This window comes from Saprolegnia diclina (genome assembly GCF_000281045.1).
Source record: "Saprolegnia diclina VS20 unplaced genomic scaffold supercont1.46, whole genome shotgun sequence".
Taxonomy (NCBI): Eukaryota; Oomycota; class Saprolegniomycetes; order Saprolegniales; family Saprolegniaceae; genus Saprolegnia; species Saprolegnia diclina.
This window is the reverse complement of record NW_008246113.1, coordinates 427,782-449,763: the sequence shown is the minus strand read 5'-3', so window position 1 is coordinate 449,763 and position 21,982 is coordinate 427,782. Positions and strand designations below refer to the sequence as shown.

Below are 21,982 nucleotides of genomic sequence, written 5' to 3'. Positions count from 1 at the left end.
CAGTTCGTCGGCGTTGATAGGCGTCGTTGACGTCGGCAACGGCAACGGTTCGACATTGCGGTGGTGCCGTGGTAGATTCGAGAGCCAATTGCCAAAGGCTTGTATATCCGGTGGCCCGTCGACCGGTGCGCGCAGCGACGAGTATAAAAAGCCGACGACGTCGGTCGCCGACGCCTTCGAGTGGTCCAGAATGTATGCCACGTACCTGGCGTCGTCGGTGGTGGTGACGACCAACGCCTCTTGGGACATGAGAACATGCAGCGCATAGCGCAGCGGAAACGAGACGTCGTGCAACTCGGACGTAGGGGCATACACCCAGTCGGTTGGTGGCGGCGACGACGACGCGACGCTGGTGAATACCGGGAGCCTGTCTTGGCGCGTCACGTCTGCAAGGCCAAAGCTCCGCAGCAACGGTACGACGGTGTCTGGCGAGGCTGCGGATTCGAGCACGAGATGGTAGCATCGGCAGTGGCCAAAGGCGCCGTTGGGCGACGGATCATCGGACCGTTCCCACTTGTACGCAGCATCCGCGATCGGCCAGACGCGGTCTTCGTCCGTCTTTCGCCGGTCACCGATATAGACGAACGGCGGGGTCCGCAAAGTAAACCGGGCAACCACGCGATCGTCATCGTCTCTTCCGACGCGACAGCGAACGACGTTGGTGACCTGTAAGCAGACGCGGTAGCGGTAGTCGTTTTCGCCGTCAAACGCAATCGCAAAGGTCGTCGCGTCCATGCTCGAGCACGTGAGCGTGACGACGTCGACGGTGTCAAAAGAGGGCTGGTCGCTCGCTGCAGTGGGCAACACACACAGGGCCTTGCAGTAAAAGACGCTGCTTGTGACGTCGGTGCACACAGACCGACCGACGGCGGCCGCCTCGCGCACGCGGATGGCCTCGCCCTGCCAGAAGATGCCGTCGAGGGCCAAGACAAGCGCATGGAAGAGGCGCGACGCCATAAACACTGTGGACCGGCCTCGTCGTCTGGCAGTGTACGGTGCCATGCTGACTGAGAGAAAGCCGCCGTAGAAGTTGGTGCACTGTCGGCAAAACTTGGCCACGTCGGCCGCCGTCATATCCGACGGGACGTTGGTGATGGTCGCTGCAACGACGCTGGTGGTGCTCGACACGATGCTTGCGAAGTTGTTGTTGTAGGCATTGGCGCGGTCCTCTGCGCGTCGCGACGCCTCGCGGGCTCTCGCCTGTGCCTCGATCAGCTCGACCGTGAGCATCGGCGAAGGTGACTGGGTTCGGCACGGTGCTGCGATGTCATTGGTGCGCATGTGAATTTCGATCCGCCAATCAAAAAGACGCAATCAAAGTTTACAGCCAATCAACTTGGAGTATTACCGGTGCGAGGTCGACGACACCTGGCGATCTGGGCGAAATAGGACAAGCATCGGCTCCAGCGCCAGCCACGCAAAGCTGCGGTACGGCAGCAGCCCTTGCATCTGCTCGTGGTGCGTGTAGCCCACGTAGTACCACGCCGACGCCTTGCGCAACACCGCTGGATCACTCGGCGCCTTGGATTCGAGGCCGCGCCGAAACACACGTGCATAGTGCTCTAGCACAAACCGCACGGCCACTCGGATGCGCTCGACCGCGTCGTCCGCCGGGTCCAGTCGCTCGGCCCGACCCACCGTGCGCGAGAGTTTCTGGATGTAGCCCGAGATGAGCTCGACCTCGGTCTGCTGACAGAGCGTAAAGACCGCGTGAGCGTACTGCACAAAGTTTGTGCAGTATATGGTTTGTGCCACAAACCAATGGCGCGCGTCTTGCACGTGGGCCTATTGAACCGCTGAGGTGCTCTCTTGGCAGCCACGGGGCAGAACATTATGTCATCACACTTGGTTCGCACACTTCAAAACGACCATATTCATCCAACGTACTGGTACATTGCTACTGTTTGCAGCATGGGTCACACTTGCTTTTGGTTGCTCTCTAGTATGGCAGTGTTTGCGTGGACCCTACCTATTCAAGGAGCTCTACGCTGCATGCCGAGGAGGTTGTATTACCGTCGCCACGTTTCATAAAGTAGAAATGCTTTCGTGTCGCAGTTGCTACGACGCATCAACCGAAAGCACAGCCACTGCGCAGCGAGCAACTCTTCCCGTGTCGACAGCGGGTTGTCTGTGTTGACGCCACCATGATAGCCGCAAAATGGCAGACGCTTCCACACAAAAATCTCTATCGCCAATGTCGGTGATACATTGGTCCAGACCGCAGCGTTTTCTGCGACTATCCCAGTCCGTGCGATCGTTGGAGGTGGTGGAATGACAAAACTATGCATCGCTATCACTGGTTCTCTGTGTGCTGTCCTTGTGGTGACGTCAGCAGTGCGTCGCTGGCCACGGACGACGACATTTGCCGACTCGAGGGCGTGCTCGAGCCCACTCGCTCGTCTTCCCAGTACCGGCACTACACTTCAAAAGTCGTTTTGTACTACCTACTAGTACCAATGCAAACAGCCTCGCAGGATGGAATCGCGGTCGCACACTTTCTCGCTCGATCGTTCGACAGGCTTGGCCTTGTTGACCAACCTCTCACGATCGGAGAAGAGGACCTCTAGTGCCTTTGAGGTCGATCGCGCGATGCGACTGCCGCCGTCGCCGTGTGACGAAGTCCTGTCACCGTCCGACTTTCGTACAGTCCGTGGCTCTCGATCCACAAAGGCCTCGATGCCCTGTGCGTCAGGACCACGACCCAACCAGGTCCTATCGATAGAAAGGACTGCAGGAAGGTTCGTTGAGTGTTCGCTCTGGGTCCTTCATCGAGAGATCGCATCGAATTGAGTACAATCCCATGCTCTTTTTTGCGTTTTGATATTGTATTTCAGGATGCGAGCTCGCGGAGCCAAGAGGAGCTTTCAAGCATTCTCCGCTTCCGGTCTTTCCTTCCCTATCATGCACCAAGTGATGGGCTACAAACTCGGCAAAGCACATTGGCTTCTTCATTCTCCGTGAGCTCTCCGTGCTTCCAGCGCGACAGATTTTGATCCTCCTTCGCTTACTTGCGCTCGAGTAGCCGGGGCTTGCCCGGCACGCATATCCTGGTTGCGTTCGGTAACGAATCGCCGAGCACTCGCCGATCAGCTTCGCGAGCTGCTCGTCGCCAGCTCTTGTATCTCGACAAAGATATACTTTTTCACATTTCCGAAGGTGTTTAGGTGTTTGCGCAGTGGTGTGTGGTGCTGTTTGCGTGCGATTCAGATCTGAGAATTCGAGACGTGCCATCCATTCGACACGTCAACAAGTAGCCTTTGGCTTGGCCGGCATGGCAGTATCTAGCTGCAAGTAGTATACTGGAAGAGTACGAAGCACTGCTGCACTCGGGCCACCCATTTGCGAGGGGCTGCAGGATCAGCTCGACGGTGACGCGTCTAGGTGCCCGGATCAAGGTCAAGAGATCGAGACCAAAGCCGATTTGGGTGCGTCGTTAACGACTGGCTAAACCATTGATTGGAAGCCAGGTTGGGAGCGACACACGGCGCCACGGCTGGTAGCGTGATCGGGCAGATCCAGTCGCAAGCAGCCACCTGTTGCTGACGTCTTGCCCACGTAATATTCCGATTCGTTGGCTTTTACGCGTGCGTCAAACAGGTAGAACCGGTTGAATGCGTTTTAATCGGCTCACAATAGACCCACAACGACAACAGGACAATCAAACGTTGGACGTGAGCGATGATGGCAGGACCAATGCTAACCATACATGTACCACCTGTCCTCATACCAGCGAACGAACCATTTACACTACGCGCCTGGGAACGGGATAGAACACTACAGATGCACTGGGACCGGCGTTATCTCGAGTTTCTTCTTCGAGCTTGATCTCGCAGTGTCATGAGTGCCAAGCTTGATGATACTGTCCGACCTACCGCCATGTAAAGACATCTTGTGGTCAGTGACACTACCTCGTAGTCCAACGGCCACCGCGTCCCGACAGGCCATCCTCTGTGCCCACATACGAGGCCGGAAGATTGAAGCCGCAAGTATGCATGGCGAGTGGACATTGATGGGCTGCCCCGTCACGTGAGTGAAAAGTAGGCTTTTCGTATCGTCACTGCGGACGACAGGACAAGAAAGGCGATGGTCTGCGCCCGTCGGCCCGCATCAATGTCTCTCCGTGTCTTGGCAAACGAGATGTACGTCACCAGTCGCCAGTCGTAACGAGCCGAGTATATGCGAGCCAACCTCTATGTCGGTGCGCGCCTTTGTGTTGTCGACCTCGAAGGCGAGCGATAAACGTTTTAGTCGCGTTTAAAGACATCGGACGTTAAACGCGGTGCTAACGCCACCAGCTGCCGTCTGATATTCTCAGAAGTTCAAGCAGCTGGCATCGCGTTGAACGTTCGTCCACGTTTTTCTAGAAGTCGAAAGAACCAGCTGGACGCGCCTTTACGAGGCGGCCATCTATCCTGGACGCTCCATGAAACTCACTGAGGACCTTGGCACCGTAATATCCCACTACCTTGTACAACGGTCGACGGCGCCGGTTTCGCTTGGTTCGACACGTCCGTGGACGTCATCGGAAGCTCTGGGAATCCATCGGGAGGCTGCATCACGCCATCACGCGCGGCTTTGGCGAGCGCCGTATCATCCAGGTATCTCACGGTAACTTCAAGTAGGTGCCAGCAATGGTTCTTTTAAAATCCAACTGAAATTGCCCTTTGGAATGTAATAGCGATCGTCGTGCAATATAAATATTCGAGGAAAGGAGCCCGTAGAAAGGGCGAATAAAACGAACAAAGCAGCAAGCACCAGCCGGTCGCGGATGTAATCCCTTCAACAAATCTTGGCCGCCAAACCGAGAGCACCGCCACCATCTTCATTTTGCATTTGGCTGCCAACCACACAAGAGCACAAGTATGGCCGTCTACCATGCCATGGAAGCCGATCGCCCGCCGAAGTCGACGATGCGCAAGATTCTGACGTCGCTGACGTTTTGGATCATCCTCGGCACGATCACGGGTATCCTCATTGGCGAGTTTGCGCCGGCGTTTGGCAAAGACGCGGCGCCAATGGCCCAGATCTTCCTTCGGCCGATTCAGTTTATCGTCTTCCCGCTCGTGTTCTCGTCGCTCATCGTCGGTATCGCTGGCAACAACGATCTCAAGCAGCTCGGCCGCCTCTCGCTCAAGTCGTTCATCTACTTTGAGGTCGTGACGACGCTCGCGCTCATTGTCGGTCTTCTCGCCGTCAACTGGGTCCAGCCCGGCAAGACGGGCATCACCAAGAAGGGCAACTACACGGGGTCGTCGTCGTCGACGTTTACGTTTGCGCTCTGGATCAACCATTTGACGCCCAAGACGTGGGGTGAGATGATGGGCGGCTCGGGCAGCTCGGAGCTTCTCCAAGTCCTTGTCGCGTCGATCCTTGTCGGTGTCGCGACGGCGCAGACGCACGGCCACCACAAGCAAGTGCTCCTTGAGCTCGCGACTGCCGTCATGGAAATGATGTTCAAGTTTGTCGATATTGTCATCTGGACTGCGCCGCTCGGTGTGTGCTTTGCGGTGGCCAACGCTATTGGTGCCAACGGTGTCGGTGCGCTCGCGGCCCTCGGCGCGCTTGTCGCGACCTTGTACGGCACGCTGGTCGTGTTTATCATTGTGGTCTTTGGCCCGATCTTCTTTGTCTTCAAGATCAACCCGCTCGAGTTTTTGGCTGCGATGCGCGAACCGCTCGTGATTGCGTACACCACCGCGACGTCCGAGGCCGCGTTGCCCAAGGTGTTTGAGTGCCTCCTTCAGTTTGGTGTGTCGCCCCACATCTCGGCGTTTGTCGTGCCGTTTGGCTACTCGTTCAACCTCGACGGCTCGACCTTGTACCTCTCGCTCGCGGCAGTCTTTTGCGCGCAAGCCGCGGGCATTGAGAAGGGCGTCGGCGAGCAGATCACGATGGTGCTCATGCTCATGATCTCGTCCAAGGGTGTCGCCGGTGTCCGCTCGGCCAGCATCATTGTGCTCGCCTCGACCGTCGACCAGTTCAACATCCCGAGCTGGCCCGTGGCGTTGCTTCTTGGCGCCGACTGGCTCATGGACATGGCCCGTACGTTTACCAACGTCTTTGGCAACTGCCTCGCGTCGGTCGTCATGGCCAAGCTCGAGGGCGAGTTCCGCAAGGACGGCTGGGAGAAGGCGCTCGAGTCGGCCAACGAAGACTCGTATGTGGTCGAAGAAGTCAAGGTGCTCGAGGAAGGCCACAGCGTCCAGCAGTAAACCGAGTCTGGTAGTGTATAGTAAAAAGTGATGTCGTGATAAAAGAAATACTATGTGAATGGACGCAGATGGTATGCGCTTACATTGAAAATGTCTTGTTGCTTGTGGACGGTCCATACTGCGTGGCGGTTGGCTCTCAAGCATATCGGCACGTCCGGAAGAACGCGGAAGCTGGCGCCGGTCGTTTCGTGCTTGGCCGTGTACTGTGCGTGTACCTTCGGCTCGAAAAATCGTTGACGCCGCGGCGTTGAGGCTGGCAAATGCTGCCAAAAAGGTGGCCGTGTCCAGTCTGCCGCAGTCTGCTGCAGCGTGATGAAGCAAAGACAAAAGGCTCAGCGCCATAAAGACGGCACAGCCTGCGCCAACGCTGTGAGCGACATGTCTCGATCGCTTACTAGTAGTAAGCGATCGAGACATGTATCTCTGCTTGAGGTAGTAACTTACTACCTCAAGCAGAGATTGGATCGGAGGCGACGTTGGGCGAATGATTTGCGGCGGGCGAGAGGTTGTGTATGCTGTCAAGGACCCGCCAGCGGTCGCGGTACTGGCTGCTATATACAAGCAGCACGACGCCAAACGTGACGTGCTCGAGATGAGAGCCATTTGGCTCTGTGCTGCGAGGTGACGCGCTCGCAGCGCCCACTGCGCCGGCGGCGTTGTTGTGTCGAATTGCACTTGCTGGTGGTGTCCGGATACGATCCGGATGTTTCGGAACGACGCCACAAGCGCAACAAGGCTCGAAGCCATCGGCCCCACTCCTCGCTCAAACGCCCGACGTTGTCGCTGTCAGCGATTGTCTCGGCGCATCAAATATATACCTCACAGTGCGTAGACGCCCAACGTAACCGCAATGGCCTTTTTACCGCTACGGCGCCGATGGCTGCGACCAGCGCTGCTGCACCGATGCCAACAGCCACGACCCAATGCTGGAGCGACACATTGGAGACTGAGCAGCGCTCACGATTGCTATAATTCTCTTGTAAAAGCACTGCGTTTCGCCTTTGCCGTGCTTGTTTGTACACGACTGAACCGTTGCACCCAAATGAAACATTCTCCGAGTGCCACGTCATACCAATCACATTTTGCGCCGTACGAGGACGTTGTGACGATAGATCAGTGCGAGTGCGATAGCCCGAGCATTGAATCGCTGCATTGGATCCACGGCTTTGGACGTAGTATTTGCATCAAGGTTGCCAAGTATCGCATTTTCGATGCAGTGGAAGGGATGGGATGGTCGTCGCTACTACAAGTGGAAGAGTCGAAGGCTGCGGCGTGCCAATGCGGGCTTTTGCTTTTTAACGGTTCAAGAGCGCTTTGATTCTTTGATCAAGCATTGCGCGCGTTTTAGGCCTGCAGCGGTGACGTAGCGCGGTCTGCTCTGCTTTCTAAAGCGTCTTCTATCACTGTGCCAACTTTGGGCGCCTTCATTTGAAATGTTATGCTGTCCGCTTTGGCGTCGGCGTCGTGGCGCCTCTAAGATGGCACTACGATCTTAGTCTGGACGGTACCTTGGATCGCGTCTCGCTACCGCTGTACGCCTCGCACGGCAGCGCGATCTCGCTTCCCGTACACTCCAAAGAGTTCTCTATCTATGTGCCAAGTCTTTGCCAGTTCATTTTCAAACGCAAAGTGGTCGACCGTGCGACCTGGTGATGGTTTGGCTGCGCCAGATATCCGGATAATGTGGCTAGTAACACGCAAACTGTCGTGGTGCGTTCCCGATTGCAAATTGATGGCAAACCTTGGTCAAAATACAAAATGGCTCATACTTGGTAGAGTTATTAAGTTTGCTTCTTATTACGCGGAGCGCCAAGATGCACCATGGTGCGCGGCCTGCAGCGCTAGAAAATCGTGTGCGCAGATATGCCGAATTGTACTATTTGCGGCATCGCGAGGGACTTTTACATGGCACATGCCATTTTCAAGGAAGGCTGTGGTGGAAGTCACGACCGCAGCCTTCATGAAGGAGCGCCCAACGCAGCGGACGAGGGCCACTTTACAAATAAGCGATTTCATTTTGAATGTTCGCAGCACGACGCGACGACGTCGGTCTGGGCGGCGGATCGCAAATGGCACCTTTTGATTGGGTATAAAGGTTTTGAAATCGGACCTGTGAGGAGTCAGATCTCGTTCAAAATAGTCCGCTGAGAGCTTATATATCTTAGAGCTGGAGATGACGAACGTCCAGCCATCGTATGCTCCTGTCGCGGCGCCGCCAATGGACACCAAGAGCAGCTCCTGAGGAAGCGAGCCAAGTGCGCTGCGAGCTATGGACTGGGTGCGTTAGTCACAGACCCGGCGTCGCCGACCACGAGGTGGTGCGTGAGGCCGGTCGACAGAGTCGAGTTCCCGCCTACGAGTTCATACCGTCGAGAAGGGCGGTCGTCAAGACCAGGACACGTCACCAACGCGAATGTCGAAATGAGTCACCACAATCATTGGGCGTGCATGACATGATTGTACACATCTTTCAAACGAAAAGCTTGTTAACAACAGTGTACCAGGACCAACACTGTCTAATCGCACCCTTGTGCTGATACGCCTCGGTCCCTCGAGTAATCGAAATGCAAGAATGAATGGCCGCAAAGTTTGTTCACGCAAAGCGGACCTGTCGTCAACACGGGGACCAATCTTTTGAAGTGTTTATGAAAACGAAGCTTGCGAGCATCGTGCAGCACCTTTGCACCAAAGCCGGCCGGTGGCTCTTTGGATGCTAGGTACAAAGCTGCCATCTCGGATAACGACTTGCAACAGGCACGCACCATGTCCACGTCCTCCACCTCGGCAGCAACTAAGCTCATGATCAGAGATGACGCTTCGCAGGTGTTGGACAAATCGGTCGCGTGTCATTTTCAAATTGCAGTGGACCTTGCAGTTCACCCCCGCTTGTCCCACGATCTTGCCCACAATCAAATGTTCACTGAAATACTGTATGTACACCATTTGCATTCGACCTTGCTTGTCCAATCGCATCTCGGAACGTAAATCGTGTTAGCAATGTCGTGGCACGACACGACCTCCGTCAACATTATCTAGTCCGCGACCATATTCAGTCGGATATACGCATTTATACCATTCTTTTTGTATACATGTGTATTATGCTACAAAAGACAAGTCAAATATATGCTGTTTTAAGTCTCGATGCAAATCAGATGGAAAAGACACGAATTCCGGACCGATCGCGCGTGATGATTGCAGTTCCCAACCGGCAGCTTAGCCCATAGCCGCCTTGTCGCCAGCCATCCTCGCCGTCTCCGCCACCGTCCACCACCGTACTACGATGCTCGCCGACCGCCCGCTGTCCTTGCTTCCGTCGTCCTCGTCGGCGTTTCCGCGCGACCAAGGCGCGTACGACCGAGCGACGTGCGAGAGCGCGATCGAGATTCGCCGGTCGTTTGCCTTTACCAAGTACTCGATCCAGGTCACGTGCCCGATCACGCAGCGCAGCTGGGTCGTTGAGAAGCGCTGCTCGTCGTTCTATGGCTTCCGCGAGACGGTCGAAGCGTTCCTAGTAGCGTGCGACGACGCCTCGCTTTCACTTCTCGCCAAGACGTTGCTGCGCGGGTCGCTGCCCACCAAGCTCGTGCTCGACAAGTACGGCGCCTCTACGATGCGCAAGCGCAGTCTGATTTTGAAAAAGTACCTCTGGCTCGCGCTCGACTGCCGGTCGTTGTGCTACCTGTACCCAGCGACCGCGCGGAGCGACGCCCACGCCACGCTCATGGCACTCCTCGACACGTTCCTCGATGTGCCCGTGAGCCTCCGCGACATTCGTTTCCAGCAAGCGACGACCGACCAAATGCTCGATACGTGCGCGATTTGCACCTACGAGTACAGTCGTGATGAGTTTGATGAGCTCGGCAAGGTCGTGCAGCTCCCTTGCGGCCACTGCTTCCACCGCGACTGCGTCAACGAGTGGCTCTATACGCACAATACGTGCCCCATGTGCCGTCAGACCACCGACAAGATCACCGGTCTCCACGCATAAACATAGAGAACCACCCACTAGTTGTTAGAATCTACAGAAGTATATCACTTTCATTTATCGATCGAAAGCGTAGAAAAGACTACACACTTTCGAGCGCTCGCCAATGCAAACGGGTTGGTCGAGACGGCGCGTCGACGGTTCTTGTTGCATTCTCATCCGCTGCTATTCGCTGATGCGGCGAGAGCGTCATACTGCCATAAGACAAACGATGGAGGCAAAGACGTTTACGCCTTGGCGCGCGGTGGCGTCACAGCACCGACCGCTTCGTCAAGCGCGCTTGAGTCCTCACATACCCTTGGTACCTCACACAAAGCTTTTCAACAGCTCCTACACGCCCTGACCAGTGCCAGTGCACAGATACAGCATCGCCTCACAGCCTCTCGATACACCCACGCAATGACCACAACGACAGCATGACCCGACGCGACCTCCTCCTGCGATGATTCGCCTGCTTCGTCGCATCCTGTTGATCACTCGTATAGTGTCCAGTTCATTCTTATCGCGGTTAGGGTTACCAGCAACGTCAAGGACCGTTGAGGACGATCGCATGTTGGACCCTTGACCGACTAGACAATGGGCGCGTACTTGCCGTACTCGGCCGACGCATGGGCACGCGCAAGGCGGATGTAGCGGAACGTCACGATGAGCAAGATGCCCGAGAGGAGCACCAAGGCGACCGTTTCCATGGACCATGCAAAGCGCATCGAGTTGGCTTCGTGCCGCAGTGTCGACGCGTAGGCTTGGAGGCTCGGGCTCACACACGCGTGGCGAATGGCCTTTCCGACCGTCTACATGCATTGAAGCTGTGTGTCGATGCCGCAAGGTTGACGTACCGCTTTGAAGTCTTTAAAGCGACATTGCACTTGGACGTCGCCATTGGTCAAAAGAACATCTTCTGAGCACTGCGGAATGCTCACGGGCACGCGGTTCGGCGGCTAGATCGCAGCCAATAAGACCAATAAGACATAGGCAAGGAGGTCGTCGTACGTTAATTGGCGACAGCGTCTCAGCACCCCGGATTTGCTGCGGAGAGGCCGCGACAAAGTACGCTTGCACGTAAAAATCTGCTTCGGACGTACTCGCCGACTTGTTGGCGTCGGCGTGGACTTCAAACAAGAGCATACTGCCGGGGTTGGGCTGGTTCACGTTCCAGTCGTTCGTAGCCCACTCCATGCTTTAGTGGAGTCCCAGATTAGTTTCCGAAACACAGATTTGGATTGTACCGGAGGAGGTTCTTGAGGTAGAGCAAGTTGATGTCGTGGCCCGCGTACAACAAAAACTGCGACGCGACGTCGTGGAGCAGGTGCGGGCCCGGTCCTGGCGCGATGGGCACCGCGACACCCGTGATCGCCTCTTCCATGCTCGCGACCAAGTGCACGAGGAGCGTGCTGCCAAAGTTCTCGGCGTTGAACGGGTTGGTCACCAGCTGCATGTGCGCCTATGTCCAAATGATATACGACAATCTGTCCACATTAATCGACAGTACGTTGTGCACTTGGCCCAATGCGACCATTTCGTCGAGCGTCTTGTTGGGCGGCAGCGGCATGTTGTTCAAACTCTGGAGGAGAAACCACTCGGAGAGGTACTGCGCCTCCGAGAACGCGTCGGACCACGGCTCGTAAAACTTGCCACTCTATGGTTGCTATGAGCTCTCATTCGTGGACATAATGTCTTTACCCAGGTCGACGGCACCGTGAGAAGCGTACACGTCGTCGGCGGACCGGCCAAGAGCGCCCGCGCTGACGCCACCGCGCACACGTCGGGCTGGCAGCAGTCGACAATGTCATTGAGTGCTTGGATCTCGGGCACCAAGTGCCGCACAATGTTGTCGGCGGTCGCATTGCCGACAATGCCCTTGTACACTAATTCCAGATTGCGTCCGTATCAACTTGATACAACACACAGAAGGCGTACACGTCTGTGACGTGGCAGGACACACGGCCGTCGGGTCTTGGCCTTGTTCAAAGAGAAGGCGCGAGCCATTCGTGTCGGGCTTGACAGTGGCGCACGCCGATGGAAGAAAGCCGTCCAGGAACGCCTGCGCCGTGTCCTACGCCGTATAGTTGCATGAGCCATCGTCCAGACCATGGTGCATGGATCTACAATGTCACGCTCGTTGTCGTCGGCGTAGGCAAACGTGGCGTGGCACGTCGACGGCTGCGCCAGCGACGGGTACAAGTGGGCGCCAAAGTACTACGCAGCAGCCCGTCGTCAGCATCGCATCAAACCGTTGCATGTAGCGGACCTCGCCCATCTTTTGAATCGCGCTGCGGCCATGCGCCGTGAGCTTGGGCGAGACGAGCTCGGACGCGTTCTGCGACGTGCCCCAGTCCTTAGCCGAGACCAGGAACGGGAATGCGTTCTTGGAGTAGCGCTGCAGGTTGGCGAGCGTCGGCGGGAGGCCGTCGGGGCCATACGGGCCGCGCACGCCATGGCGGGAGACGACTGCGACCTGGCGCAGCGAGTCGCCCAAGGCCGTCGAGGCGAGGAGCGCGATCGCGCTAGCGTGCTGGAGGCCGACCATCGTGTTCTGTGCCCGACTCCAACAGCTGCCACTCGTGATGCCTATCACTCCACCAGGGGTGGTCATTATATTATTTAATGGCAACACTTTAATGGAATACAAAAACAAGTGTCGAGGCGGGATGAATATAAATAAAATTCGACTTTAACGTAGGGGGGCCTACAAAATCGGTTGAGGCGGAAAGGACAACGGTGCTCACGGCCATAACAAGACTCGTGCTAGTGGCTCTGGCTGGCTTGGCGGCGAACGAACGATACACGCGGTCGAGCAGTACCTGTGCTTGCCGAGGTACCAGTGTTGGCTGCTGACACTGCTTACCCGTGGCCGTGCACCTTCCATACTTGTCGGTCTTGGCTCGGGTGTGTGGACTTGTGGACAGGTGACGAGTCCCATAACAGTGCGACTAGAGCACCTGCTAGAACGCATGTCTTACTCGACTAACGGATACGTGCCACAGTGGCGACGGTACCTGATGACATCAAAATGAATCGTCGACCTCTCTGCCTTCTCCGACCAATACGAATCACGCCCGTGCCGACAGCCTCCTGCGATGCATTTGCTCACGGGTGGAGCGTGACGTTCGCTTGCTTCTCGAGGCGCTTCGTTCGCGAGCAAACGCGTAGCTCAGACCGCGTCGGCTTCTTCCCGGTTGAAGGGCAATCTCGATCGAAAATGGCATCAAGCAACGGCAACGTCGTCGACATAACGCAGTGCGTCAGCGTCTGATCCGACGCGCCTGAGACCAAGAAAGCGAGGCCGACGAGATTGCATGGCGACGCCTAGCTGCAGGATCGGTCGTTCCTTGCGTTCGGAACTCGCGCCAATACCTTGCCGACCGCACCGCCTGGTCGAAGTTCGAAGCAAAAGTGAGCCCAAATCCAAACTTCGTACTTCAGGAATGAACGGGCCGCAAGCCTTTGGGACCAACGTCGCTGCGCCGGTGTAGGACGCTCCGAGGACGCCCTCGCTGGCAGCACACCAACTCAATGGCTCGAAGTATCGAGTGATGCCGTACAAACGGCGTGTAGCCGTCGATAGCAGCTTATTCGCACCGTCGCCAGTTGTCGACCCATTCTCGACCATATGATTGCTGATTTTGTCTTGGTTAAAGTATGCTGCTCAAAGGAAAGAGGTCAAATCGATGCTGATTCCGGGCCCGCGGCTCTAATCTGGTGGCCGGCCAAGTTGACGCCTGTCCGGATCGGGCCATTGCGCGACTGGCCTCACGCCCGGCGTCGCGCGCCTGCGTGGCTGCACTCTGCAACTTGCAACATGGCGACGACCGTGACCGTCAATTTTACCTGCGGCGGCGTCCGCGACGGCTCGAGCGACGACGACCTCGCGGTCGAGATCGCGTCCGTGCCCGTCATCTTCTTGTGCTCGCTGGCCGGAAGCATGCTGCCCGTGCTCTCATCATACCTCGCTTGCCTCCGCAACAGCCGCAAGGTCATGGAGTGCTTCAATGCACTCGGCTTTGGCGTCGTCGTCTCAACAGCGTTTGTCCACATGATCCCACCCGCGATGCGCAACCTCGACAGCCCGTGCCTCGACTTGCCGTACACGGGCCTTGCCATGGTCATCGTGCTCGCCACGGTCTACATCATGCAAGTGCTCGAGACCGAGCTCGTGATTGCCATGTCGCGGCCATCGCCGTCCGAGATGACGATCTTTGACGAGCCGCCCGCGATGCTGGCCAAGGACGACCACTACGACGACGCCGAGTCGCCACTCGAGATGCGCCGCATGACGCGCGTGCCAGCGACAGCGACATTGGCCCAAACGATCTTGCGGCGGAAGATCACGACAATCATCTTTGAAGTCGGCGTCGCGATTCACTCGGTGCTCATTGGCCTCGAGCTCGGCGTCGCCGACGGCGACACGTTCCTAACGCTTTGGATTGCGCTCTCGTGCCATCAGTTCTTTGAAGGCGTCGCCGTTGGCACGTCGTCGGTCTCGGCGTTCTCGGGCTTGAAAGCCGCGCTGCGCACAGCGTTTCTTTTTTCGATTACGACTCCGATTGGTATTGTCATTGGCATTCTTGTTAGTGATTCGTACAGCCCGACCTCGACCACCGCGCTGTGGGTCAGCGGTGTCTTGGAGGCCATCGCCGGCGGTATCCTCGTCTACACGGGCCTCGTTGAGCTCGTGACGTACCAGTATACGATCAACGCCGACTTCCACGCCAAGTCGACGCCACGGCGCACGGCGATCTATGTGTGTTTTTACATTGGCTCGGCCATTATGGCTGCGATTGGCTACTTCGTCTAAGAAGTCGCTAACCAACTCGTTATCTGTATCATCTTCCTGGTGCCATCGCTGTTGCAGTGGGTTATCCACTGCATGTCGAGGATCCCACTAGGGAAGGGCAATAGGTCATTTTGCTCGCCGACTAATCCAGCGTGGTCGAGAGACTGACAAAGACGCACGCACGATGGGTAGGTCATGCGACCGGTGCGGCCACTTGTGTTGTGCTGAACGGTGGCACTCGAGCGAGTTTTCTCAGCACTTGGACGAGGCACAACGGCGCCGTAGAGCGATTTTAGCTGCGTTGATGGTTCATGATGAATCATGGATGTGGTTAGATCACAAGGCGCGATGGCAACGACGACCATCATGGCGCGTCCGGCACGATCGCGTCTTTCGCGCCGACCTCCCACTGCCAAGCCCATGGACGATTGCCGTCAAAGCGGCGCGTGTCGCTCAAATGCACTTGCACCACAGCCTCGTTCAAAACCCAGGGCAGATGGCTCTCCGTCGCCTTCTCCAACTCCTCGCTCAACACGAGTGATCGCGCCAGCACCTTGTCCCGCGGATCGCGCAACTGCCTCCGCCGGCCTAGATCAAGATTAACAACACCAGCGCCTACACAACGAAGAAAGTCCGACAATTTTATTTGGCGTAGATTTACGTATTTCAATAGACGACCCCCACTTCAACAACAACAACCTCAACCATCGACCATCGACACATCATATGCCACGAGAAATGTTGCTTGCTCAAAGCACTTGCCTGCTGTACGTCGCCATTTCCACGCGTCGGCTGCGATCGTCGTGAAGCCGCTGGTCCGGCCGGACGATGCCTCAGTGTGAGCGAGCACCCTACCCTACCGCCCGCCAAAAAAATGTCATTTTTGAAGTGAAATATATGCCCACAAGGCCACTTGACTGTGCAATTCACCAAAAGGCATCCCGTTGAATCGACCTACACTGCTATTTCACGGGTAAATCAATGTCTACAAGCCGCACTAGAATTGCGGACACGAGGTGATATTTTTGATTTTTGAAAATTCAAAGATGACATTTTTGCCGACTACCAACCGCGCTGCCTCCTTACATTGAGCAAATCTCGATGGCTTGCTACCGCCGTGTCGTGTCAACGCCTTTGCCATTGTGCATGTCCCTGCGTCCTCGGCGCGACGCGGGTGCCGCACTTCAACGAACCTCGGCCTGTCCGCGTGAAACATCTGTCGCCGCCGTGATGCGTGCACGAGCGGTCCAGCGAGCTCGTCCCGCTCCCTCTTGTTCCAACCCATCTGCCCATCCCGTGTTTGCTACTTGAGTGTGCGTTCGTAAAGCTCGTCATAACTCACAAGCGACGTATCGCTTTTCACAGTCACAAAAATTGGCGTCGCTACCTCGTACCGTACAATTCGTTGAAATTTTCACACATTTTGTAAAAACACGCTAGCGAATCGACAATAGTATGCTGAATCCAAGTGCGCGCAGTTAATGATTGTCTTTGCGCGCCGCAGCGCGTCTTGCTACAAGATCACTTCAACACTTACCTTGCCTCGCAGGTCCATCTCCACTCCATTTTCATCATCATGTCGAGTCCGCTCTCGTCCGCGTCGGCCTTTTCCTCCTCTACCGCGCTCCTCGAGTGCGTTATCTGCAGCGACACGAGCCGCTACGACAACGTCGAAGGCTTTGTACAGTGCCGCGAATGCTCGAGCGCCTTTTGCATGCAATGCTACCAAACGTACTTGGTAACAAAAATCAACGACGGCCTCGTGCTGCCGTCGCACCTCGTGTGTCCCGGCGAGGCGTGTGGCGTCGCAGTCACGATGAACGACCTCGAGTTCCACCTCCCGCCCGAGACGCTGCGCAAGTTTCAAACCTTCTTTGCGAGCTCCGAGCACCGCGCGCGCGGCGGCCTCTTTTGCCCGCGCACAAACTGCGGTGCGCCAATCCCAGTCCAAACCAAAGAAAGCCTCTTCTTCAAGCGCCGCGTCGACTGCAACGTGTGCCAGAAGCGGTCGTGTCTCCGATGCGGCGACGACTACCATCGTCTACCGCGCGCGACGTGCAACGACAAGCTCTACAAAAAGTGGGTCAAGGCCACGAAATCCCAGCAGTGCCCCAACTGCCGCTTCACGATCGAGAAGAACGGTGGCTGCAACCACGTTGCATGCAGCCAATGCCACTTTGAGTTTGATTGGGCGTCCGGCCGCCCGTGGTCCAAGCACGGCCAGCGCTCGCTGCTTGGTGCCGTCGCCCACGGCGCCGTCGTGACAGGCGTCGTCGCGCTGGAAGTTGTCGTCTTGCTCGCCGTCGTCGGGCTCGGGCTGCCCTGTGTCGCCGGCTACCAGCTCGTGCGCGCATGCCAAGGCCATCGCGAGTCCAAGGGCGTCTGGACCATGTATGTCGACTGTCTCCGCGAGCTCGTCGCTGCCTTTCTCGGCCTCGACGACGACGAATAGCCGCCGTATCGTTCTTTATCTAATAGACTCTGTGTTGCTTGTCGTTAACACCAAATGCGGATGAGGCAGTGTCGCGTAGGAATTGCATCGTACGGCGGTCCGCGGCTCACTCCAGGACAGCCGCGACAGCCGTACGTGCCAATGCGCAAGCGTGCCAGGTTTTGCTACCTGCCCGTTGTCTGGCCGCGCGGGCCGGCGCCGTCGAACTTTACACATTGGACAACCGTTACAGATTGCCCATCTGGGTGCAGGTGGCGCCACGTCATGGCGTGACAGACCGCGGCCTCCCAGGTTCGTTTGGGTGTGCTTGCCTGGTCTGCAACCCAGCGGGTCGTTGTTGGTGTGAGTACTACTGCTACATACTTGAAGCGTCAAGCGAGCTCGTAACATGTCTTCCTTGAAGCTACTTGCCTTGGGTGTGTCGCCAGACCCTGCCAAACGTGGTCGTCTGTCTACTGCGCGTCGAACGCTTCGACGAGCGGCCAAGCGTCGTGTGTGGGTCGTTGTGGCGGCGTCGCATGGAATCGCCGAGCGTCTGGGCCATGTACGCTCAAGGTTTGTGCTGGCAGTAAACGACACCACATTCTTGATGTTGTCGCACCTCTTGGCATCGCCTCTCGTCCCAGTAGCTTGCATCAAGCAAGTAGCTGTAGCAAGGACTCGTAGTATAAGAACAAGCAACAACGAAGACTCGGGACTTCGCCATCCAGGTTCGGTTGACGCAACGGCACTCACTCGTGGTCTGATGACCTGCGTCGTAACGCTCCTCGCGGCGCTTCGTTGATGGTCCTTCGCCACCGTTCAGCGGCCGTTCGACACGCCCGCCCTGTCCATGCATCGCATAATTCGCCGTCGCGTAAATGAACTAGGATGGCGGCGGGCAATCCGTCGATGGATCGTCGCCGGTTACTGCATCGCTTGTCCCACGCCGCGTCCACTGACCAGTAAACGACATTTGGTGTGTCACTGGCCGCCAAATATGTGCGAATGGTATTAGATGAGGCGAGATCTACCGATCCTCTACCGCACGCGTTCAGTACAGTAGTGAGCGTCTCGCTTTGTCGAGGCATCGAGTCGAGTTGCATGGGTGGTCGACGGCTGATACAGGACGCGGGTGCAGCTGGGCATCGATGCGGGCGTGGCTCTGTGCGATCCATGTATCCAATCATACGATTTAGCGCATGTGGAATAAAAACGGACGGCTCCGAGCGCTTTGTAACGGCCAATCACTTGCTCGCCCATCATAACATTGGCCAATCCAAGGCCGCTGACGCAGCAGGTTCAATCGCACATGTCGCACCGATGGTCGGGCGTACCGACCGTGTCTTTGGCCAAATACCGTGTTTTTGAGACCGGGAAATTGCGGGCCTTGCACCAGACTTCATTTGACCGTGAACGAGACCGTTGGCACTCGACTGTACTTATTACGCACGATGGTCACAACGCCACTTTTGATTTGCGACTCGCCCGCACCAACCACCCGCCTCACCATGCCCGTCACGACCATCGCTGCGCACCAAGTTCGCATCAAGGCACCGCATGCAATCACGATCGGAAGCTCGTCCTCGACGAGCTCGTCGCGCAGCAGCAGCAGCGGCTCGAGCGACGGCCGGCGACGTAACACCATTGTCGACGAAGCCATGCACCATCTTCTGCAAGACCTCAAAGAGGTCGACTTTGCAGCCGAACCCGAGCGTGCCACGGAAGCCCTCGACACGTTCCGCCACCACCTCGAGACCATGCGCAAGATGCGCGCGCGGCGCCACTCGACGTCGTCCGACATTACCGCCCGATCGCGCCCATATGTCGACGCAAGTCGCACGAGCTGCTAAGAACTGAGCGTGCTCGTACCATTATCATCGATCGATAGAAGAGCCGATGGACCATCGACTCAGCACGCGCCTATATCTATACAGTACCTCAAACTACCGCTTCATATTTAATAAGACGACATCGCCCTTTTTGCCTTTTCAACCATAACCGGCCGAGTTTGCACTTGATATTGCACTATCATGCAGACAAGGCGAGACAGAGAGGTGAGGCCGACATGGCGGCGGCGCGCTCGCTTCTCCCGTCTCACGACGAATGGCTCACGGAGATATTCATGGAGCGTTCGATGGCTCACATAAACAGAAAATGCGAATGATATCTGAGCTACTTGTTGAACCAAGGGACGTTCGAAGCATCAGACGCGTGGGTACTTTGCTTGCCCGCCCATCATCCCAACAATGTGCGCCTCGAACAAGACGCCAGGCACAGAGCTGCAACATCGGCCACACGACAGTGCAAAGGCGCTCGTTCGCCAACGCTAGCCACAGCGCAGCAAGAACCACACGGCGAGGACAATAGCGAGCTCACGTACTCGGTATCGGATCACATTGTACTTCCGAGCTTTTGACAACTCTCGCGAGTACTATCCGGATTCGAAGCGTGGTTGGGTGGGTTTTGTACCGTAGACAGGTTCTTTTAACCGACACGGCGGCGCGTCGGCTTGGAGAACTCTGCAGATCCCACCGACGTCACCACAAGTGCATGACGTTCTTCCTTGAAGTAGAAAGCCTCCTTGAAGTACGACTTTTTACCGGTCCAAAAAGCTCGTGTCCGTCGACGTTCAAGGTGCTCGTCCAAAGGGTGATGGGGAGAAGCTTTAAGTCCTCGCGTCCATCTGATGCCACATTGCGCTCCAGGTATAAACGCAGCGGGTCGTCTTGCGAGTGCTCGTGTGTCGGGAAGTCACCGTGTCGTTTTCAAGCTTACCACCGTATTATGGCTCTTGTTACCGACAGTTGCTACGTTGATACTTTGGAATTTTCAGGTGGTGAATTTCTGCTCGAGCCAATGCAGCGCTGGTTGCACGGCCCCATCACTGCAAGCAGCTCGATCGAATCAAAGCATTTTTTATTCGCCCTTGGTAGAACCCACGACGAGCAATCTCGCTTGACGGTCCAAAGATTCGCTGTCGAGCGACCACTCGCAAGAGCATGCGTCTCACCAAGGCCATCGTTACAATGCCGAGCGCAAAGCAAGCAAGGGAATTCGACCTGAATTCTCTCCGTGAGCTCCCTTCGTCGAGCTCGTTTACGGTAGGCCGAGCGTATATTTGATGTATTTGCTGCATTTTAGAATGCATGAGGTGGCAAGTGCAGCTTCTCAGGATCGAAACTATCTCTGTCAGCAAATGTTCCGCTGCCACCGATGCGTACGAACTAGCCACACGCTGCTATTTGCTTCTTCTCTCTGGACAGGACGGAAGAATGGCCATCAAAGTCCCGTGTTGCGGGTCTTGTAACCGACAAATCTTGCCATTTCGCAAAGATCGCAACAGCCCAGTCCGGCATGCACTACGCGTGGGTCTCGGACGACGAAGACAGCGAGGCCTCGGGCTTCCTTGAGCGCCAAAATGCGATCGCGCCGGCGCATCTCGACGCCTCGTGCTTGATCTGCCTCGAGGTGCCACGGCCCGCTGCCGACGACGACGTGCGCGTGCACCGGTGCATCGACTGCGACGCCATCTTTTGCGGCGGCTGCTACCGCCTGTATGTGACGCACAAGATTGTCAATGGCCAGGTCGCGCCGCACCAGCTCGTGTGCCCCGGGCCATGCCGACGACCGATTCCGCGCCTCGCGCTTGCACAGGTCGTGTCGACGAGCCTCGTACAAAAGTACGTGCTTTTCCTCGAGGCGTACGAGCACCGGCAGCGCGGGCACCGCTTTTGCCCACGCCCCCAGTGCGGCCAGTTGCTACCGTCGCCGACATTGCGCCAGAAGAAGACCAAGCGCCGCGTCGACTGCAAGAGCTGCCACCATGCGTCGTGCCGCGACTGCGGCGGCGCGTACCACCGGTGGCCACAGTGCGACCGCGCGTATCGGTCGTGGTGCCACGCCCACGCCGCGCAGCATTGCCCACTGTGCTCGGCGACCATCGAGAAGCACGGCGGCTGCAACCACATGACGTGCACGCATTGCTACTATCAGTTTTGCTGGCGCTGCCGTACCAAGTGGGACGACCACAACGCGGTGCTGTGCTGGCCACTCGCGTACCTCCGCTCCAAACACAAGTTTTTTGGCCCCGTCGCGCCAGTCCGGTTTATGACCAAGGCGGTCGTCGGCACGGTCGGTGCGGGCGTGGCCGTCGTTGCGGGTGTCGTTGCTGCGGGTGTGGCCGTCGCCGCGTTGCCACCGCTGGCCGTGTACTATGGTGTTCGCGCCCTTCGCCCCCACCAATAGGTGTGACGCGTGTGTACCCTAAACCCAAATGTAAGGCATTGTTCAGCAATCAACTTCAATCACAATCACAATTTCTTCTTCTTAACCCTAATCCCACATGTGGTTGCGACGTAATTCTGTTAAAGGGACGATGCGATAAAGCGAATGCATTTTTGAAATGTCGGTAGCTACCACAAACCACAATGTCATCCATTTCGAGTCGATTTGTAGTTGATGCCCATAGCGATAGATAGGCGGATCGTATATTCTTCGTTGAACACAAAACTACAACCGGACCAGGATGACGACCACGGCTAAAACATGTCACTTGTCAGTACGCTTGCTGGATTCAG

At 56.7% G+C, this 21,982-nt stretch overlaps 9 protein-coding genes across 9 annotated transcripts in view; 6 read left to right on the top strand and 3 right to left on the bottom strand.

Annotated features, from left to right (window-relative positions):
- SDRG_12126 (hypothetical protein) overlaps positions 1-1,230 on the bottom strand; it is a gene marked incomplete at its 5' end in the record, with an annotated part of 3,432 nt that extends 2,202 nt beyond the window's left edge. Inside the window, one exon of the mRNA XM_008618186.1 lies at positions 206-1,230. Coding sequence (XP_008616408.1) covers positions 206-1,230 — 1,025 coding nt within the window. The remainder of the gene's footprint in view (positions 1-205) is intronic.
- A 114-nt stretch (positions 1,231-1,344) lies between these two features.
- On the bottom strand, positions 1,345-1,913 carry SDRG_12125 (hypothetical protein; the record flags this gene model as incomplete). Its single annotated transcript, XM_008618185.1, has 2 exons — positions 1,345-1,785; positions 1,902-1,913. 2 exons carry the CDS (start codon positions 1,911-1,913, stop codon positions 1,345-1,347), a joined length of 453 nt encoding a protein of 150 aa, XP_008616407.1.
- A 2,811-nt stretch (positions 1,914-4,724) lies between these two features.
- On the top strand, positions 4,725-6,303 carry SDRG_12124 (hypothetical protein). The gene has a single exon (XM_008618184.1). The coding sequence runs from the start codon at positions 4,863-4,865 to the stop codon at positions 6,210-6,212; it is 1,350 nt and encodes a 449-aa protein (XP_008616406.1). The 5' UTR covers positions 4,725-4,862; the 3' UTR covers positions 6,213-6,303.
- A 3,071-nt stretch (positions 6,304-9,374) lies between these two features.
- SDRG_12123 (hypothetical protein) lies at positions 9,375-10,291 on the top strand. Its single transcript, XM_008618183.1, has one exon. The coding sequence runs from the start codon at positions 9,493-9,495 to the stop codon at positions 10,198-10,200; it is 708 nt and encodes a 235-aa protein (XP_008616405.1). The 5' UTR covers positions 9,375-9,492; the 3' UTR covers positions 10,201-10,291.
- A 373-nt stretch (positions 10,292-10,664) lies between these two features.
- SDRG_12122 (hypothetical protein) lies at positions 10,665-12,772 on the bottom strand. The gene is made up of 9 exons (XM_008618182.1): positions 12,446-12,772; positions 12,304-12,393; positions 12,115-12,250; positions 11,878-12,062; positions 11,687-11,833; positions 11,424-11,638; positions 11,188-11,374; positions 11,034-11,135; positions 10,665-10,988 (listed from the first exon to the last, which is right to left on the bottom strand). The coding sequence occupies exons 1-9, from the start codon at positions 12,722-12,724 to the stop codon at positions 10,767-10,769; spliced, it is 1,563 nt and encodes a 520-aa protein (XP_008616404.1). The 5' UTR covers positions 12,725-12,772; the 3' UTR covers positions 10,665-10,766.
- Positions 12,773-13,874: 1,102 nt separating this feature from the next.
- Positions 13,875-15,023, top strand: SDRG_12121 (hypothetical protein). Its single transcript, XM_008618181.1, has one exon. The coding sequence runs from the start codon at positions 13,997-13,999 to the stop codon at positions 14,990-14,992; it is 996 nt and encodes a 331-aa protein (XP_008616403.1). The 5' UTR covers positions 13,875-13,996; the 3' UTR covers positions 14,993-15,023.
- Positions 15,024-16,463: 1,440 nt separating this feature from the next.
- On the top strand, positions 16,464-17,471 carry SDRG_12120 (hypothetical protein). The gene has a single exon (XM_008618180.1). It carries the CDS (start codon positions 16,548-16,550, stop codon positions 17,421-17,423), a length of 876 nt encoding a protein of 291 aa, XP_008616402.1. The 5' UTR covers positions 16,464-16,547; the 3' UTR covers positions 17,424-17,471.
- A 1,292-nt stretch (positions 17,472-18,763) lies between these two features.
- On the top strand, positions 18,764-19,400 carry SDRG_12119 (hypothetical protein). The gene has a single exon (XM_008618179.1). It carries the CDS (start codon positions 18,857-18,859, stop codon positions 19,253-19,255), a length of 399 nt encoding a protein of 132 aa, XP_008616401.1. The 5' UTR covers positions 18,764-18,856; the 3' UTR covers positions 19,256-19,400.
- Positions 19,401-20,343: 943 nt separating this feature from the next.
- SDRG_12118 (hypothetical protein) lies at positions 20,344-21,710 on the top strand. The gene is made up of 2 exons (XM_008618178.1): positions 20,344-20,506; positions 20,557-21,710. The coding sequence occupies exon 2, from the start codon at positions 20,760-20,762 to the stop codon at positions 21,648-21,650; it is 891 nt and encodes a 296-aa protein (XP_008616400.1). The 5' UTR covers positions 20,344-20,506; positions 20,557-20,759; the 3' UTR covers positions 21,651-21,710.
- The last annotated feature ends 272 nt before the right edge of the window (positions 21,711-21,982 follow it).

What these genes read in the sequence shown, in the direction of transcription:
- SDRG_12124 (XM_008618184.1), top strand. Translation starts at nt 4,863, where the DNA reads ATGGCCGTCTACCATGCCATGGAAGCCGATCGCCCGCCGAAGTCGACG.
- SDRG_12123 (XM_008618183.1), top strand. Translation starts at nt 9,493, where the DNA reads ATGCTCGCCGACCGCCCGCTGTCCTTGCTTCCGTCGTCCTCGTCGGCG.
- SDRG_12122 (XM_008618182.1), bottom strand. Translation starts at nt 12,724, where the DNA reads ATGGTCGGCCTCCAGCACGCTAGCGCGATCGCGCTCCTCGCCTCGACG. An exon ending in ACGACAACGAGCGTGACATT is followed by an intron (nt 12,251 to 12,303) that starts GTAGATCCATGC and finishes TATACGGCGTAG; the next exon opens with GACACGGCGCAGGCGTTCCT. An exon ending in TCCTGCCACGTCACAGACGT is followed by an intron (nt 12,063 to 12,114) that starts GTACGCCTTCTG and finishes ATCTGGAATTAG; the next exon opens with TGTACAAGGGCATTGTCGGC.
- SDRG_12121 (XM_008618181.1), top strand. Translation starts at nt 13,997, where the DNA reads ATGGCGACGACCGTGACCGTCAATTTTACCTGCGGCGGCGTCCGCGAC.
- SDRG_12120 (XM_008618180.1), top strand. Translation starts at nt 16,548, where the DNA reads ATGTCGAGTCCGCTCTCGTCCGCGTCGGCCTTTTCCTCCTCTACCGCG.
- SDRG_12119 (XM_008618179.1), top strand. Translation starts at nt 18,857, where the DNA reads ATGGTCACAACGCCACTTTTGATTTGCGACTCGCCCGCACCAACCACC.
- SDRG_12118 (XM_008618178.1), top strand. Translation starts at nt 20,760, where the DNA reads ATGCACTACGCGTGGGTCTCGGACGACGAAGACAGCGAGGCCTCGGGC.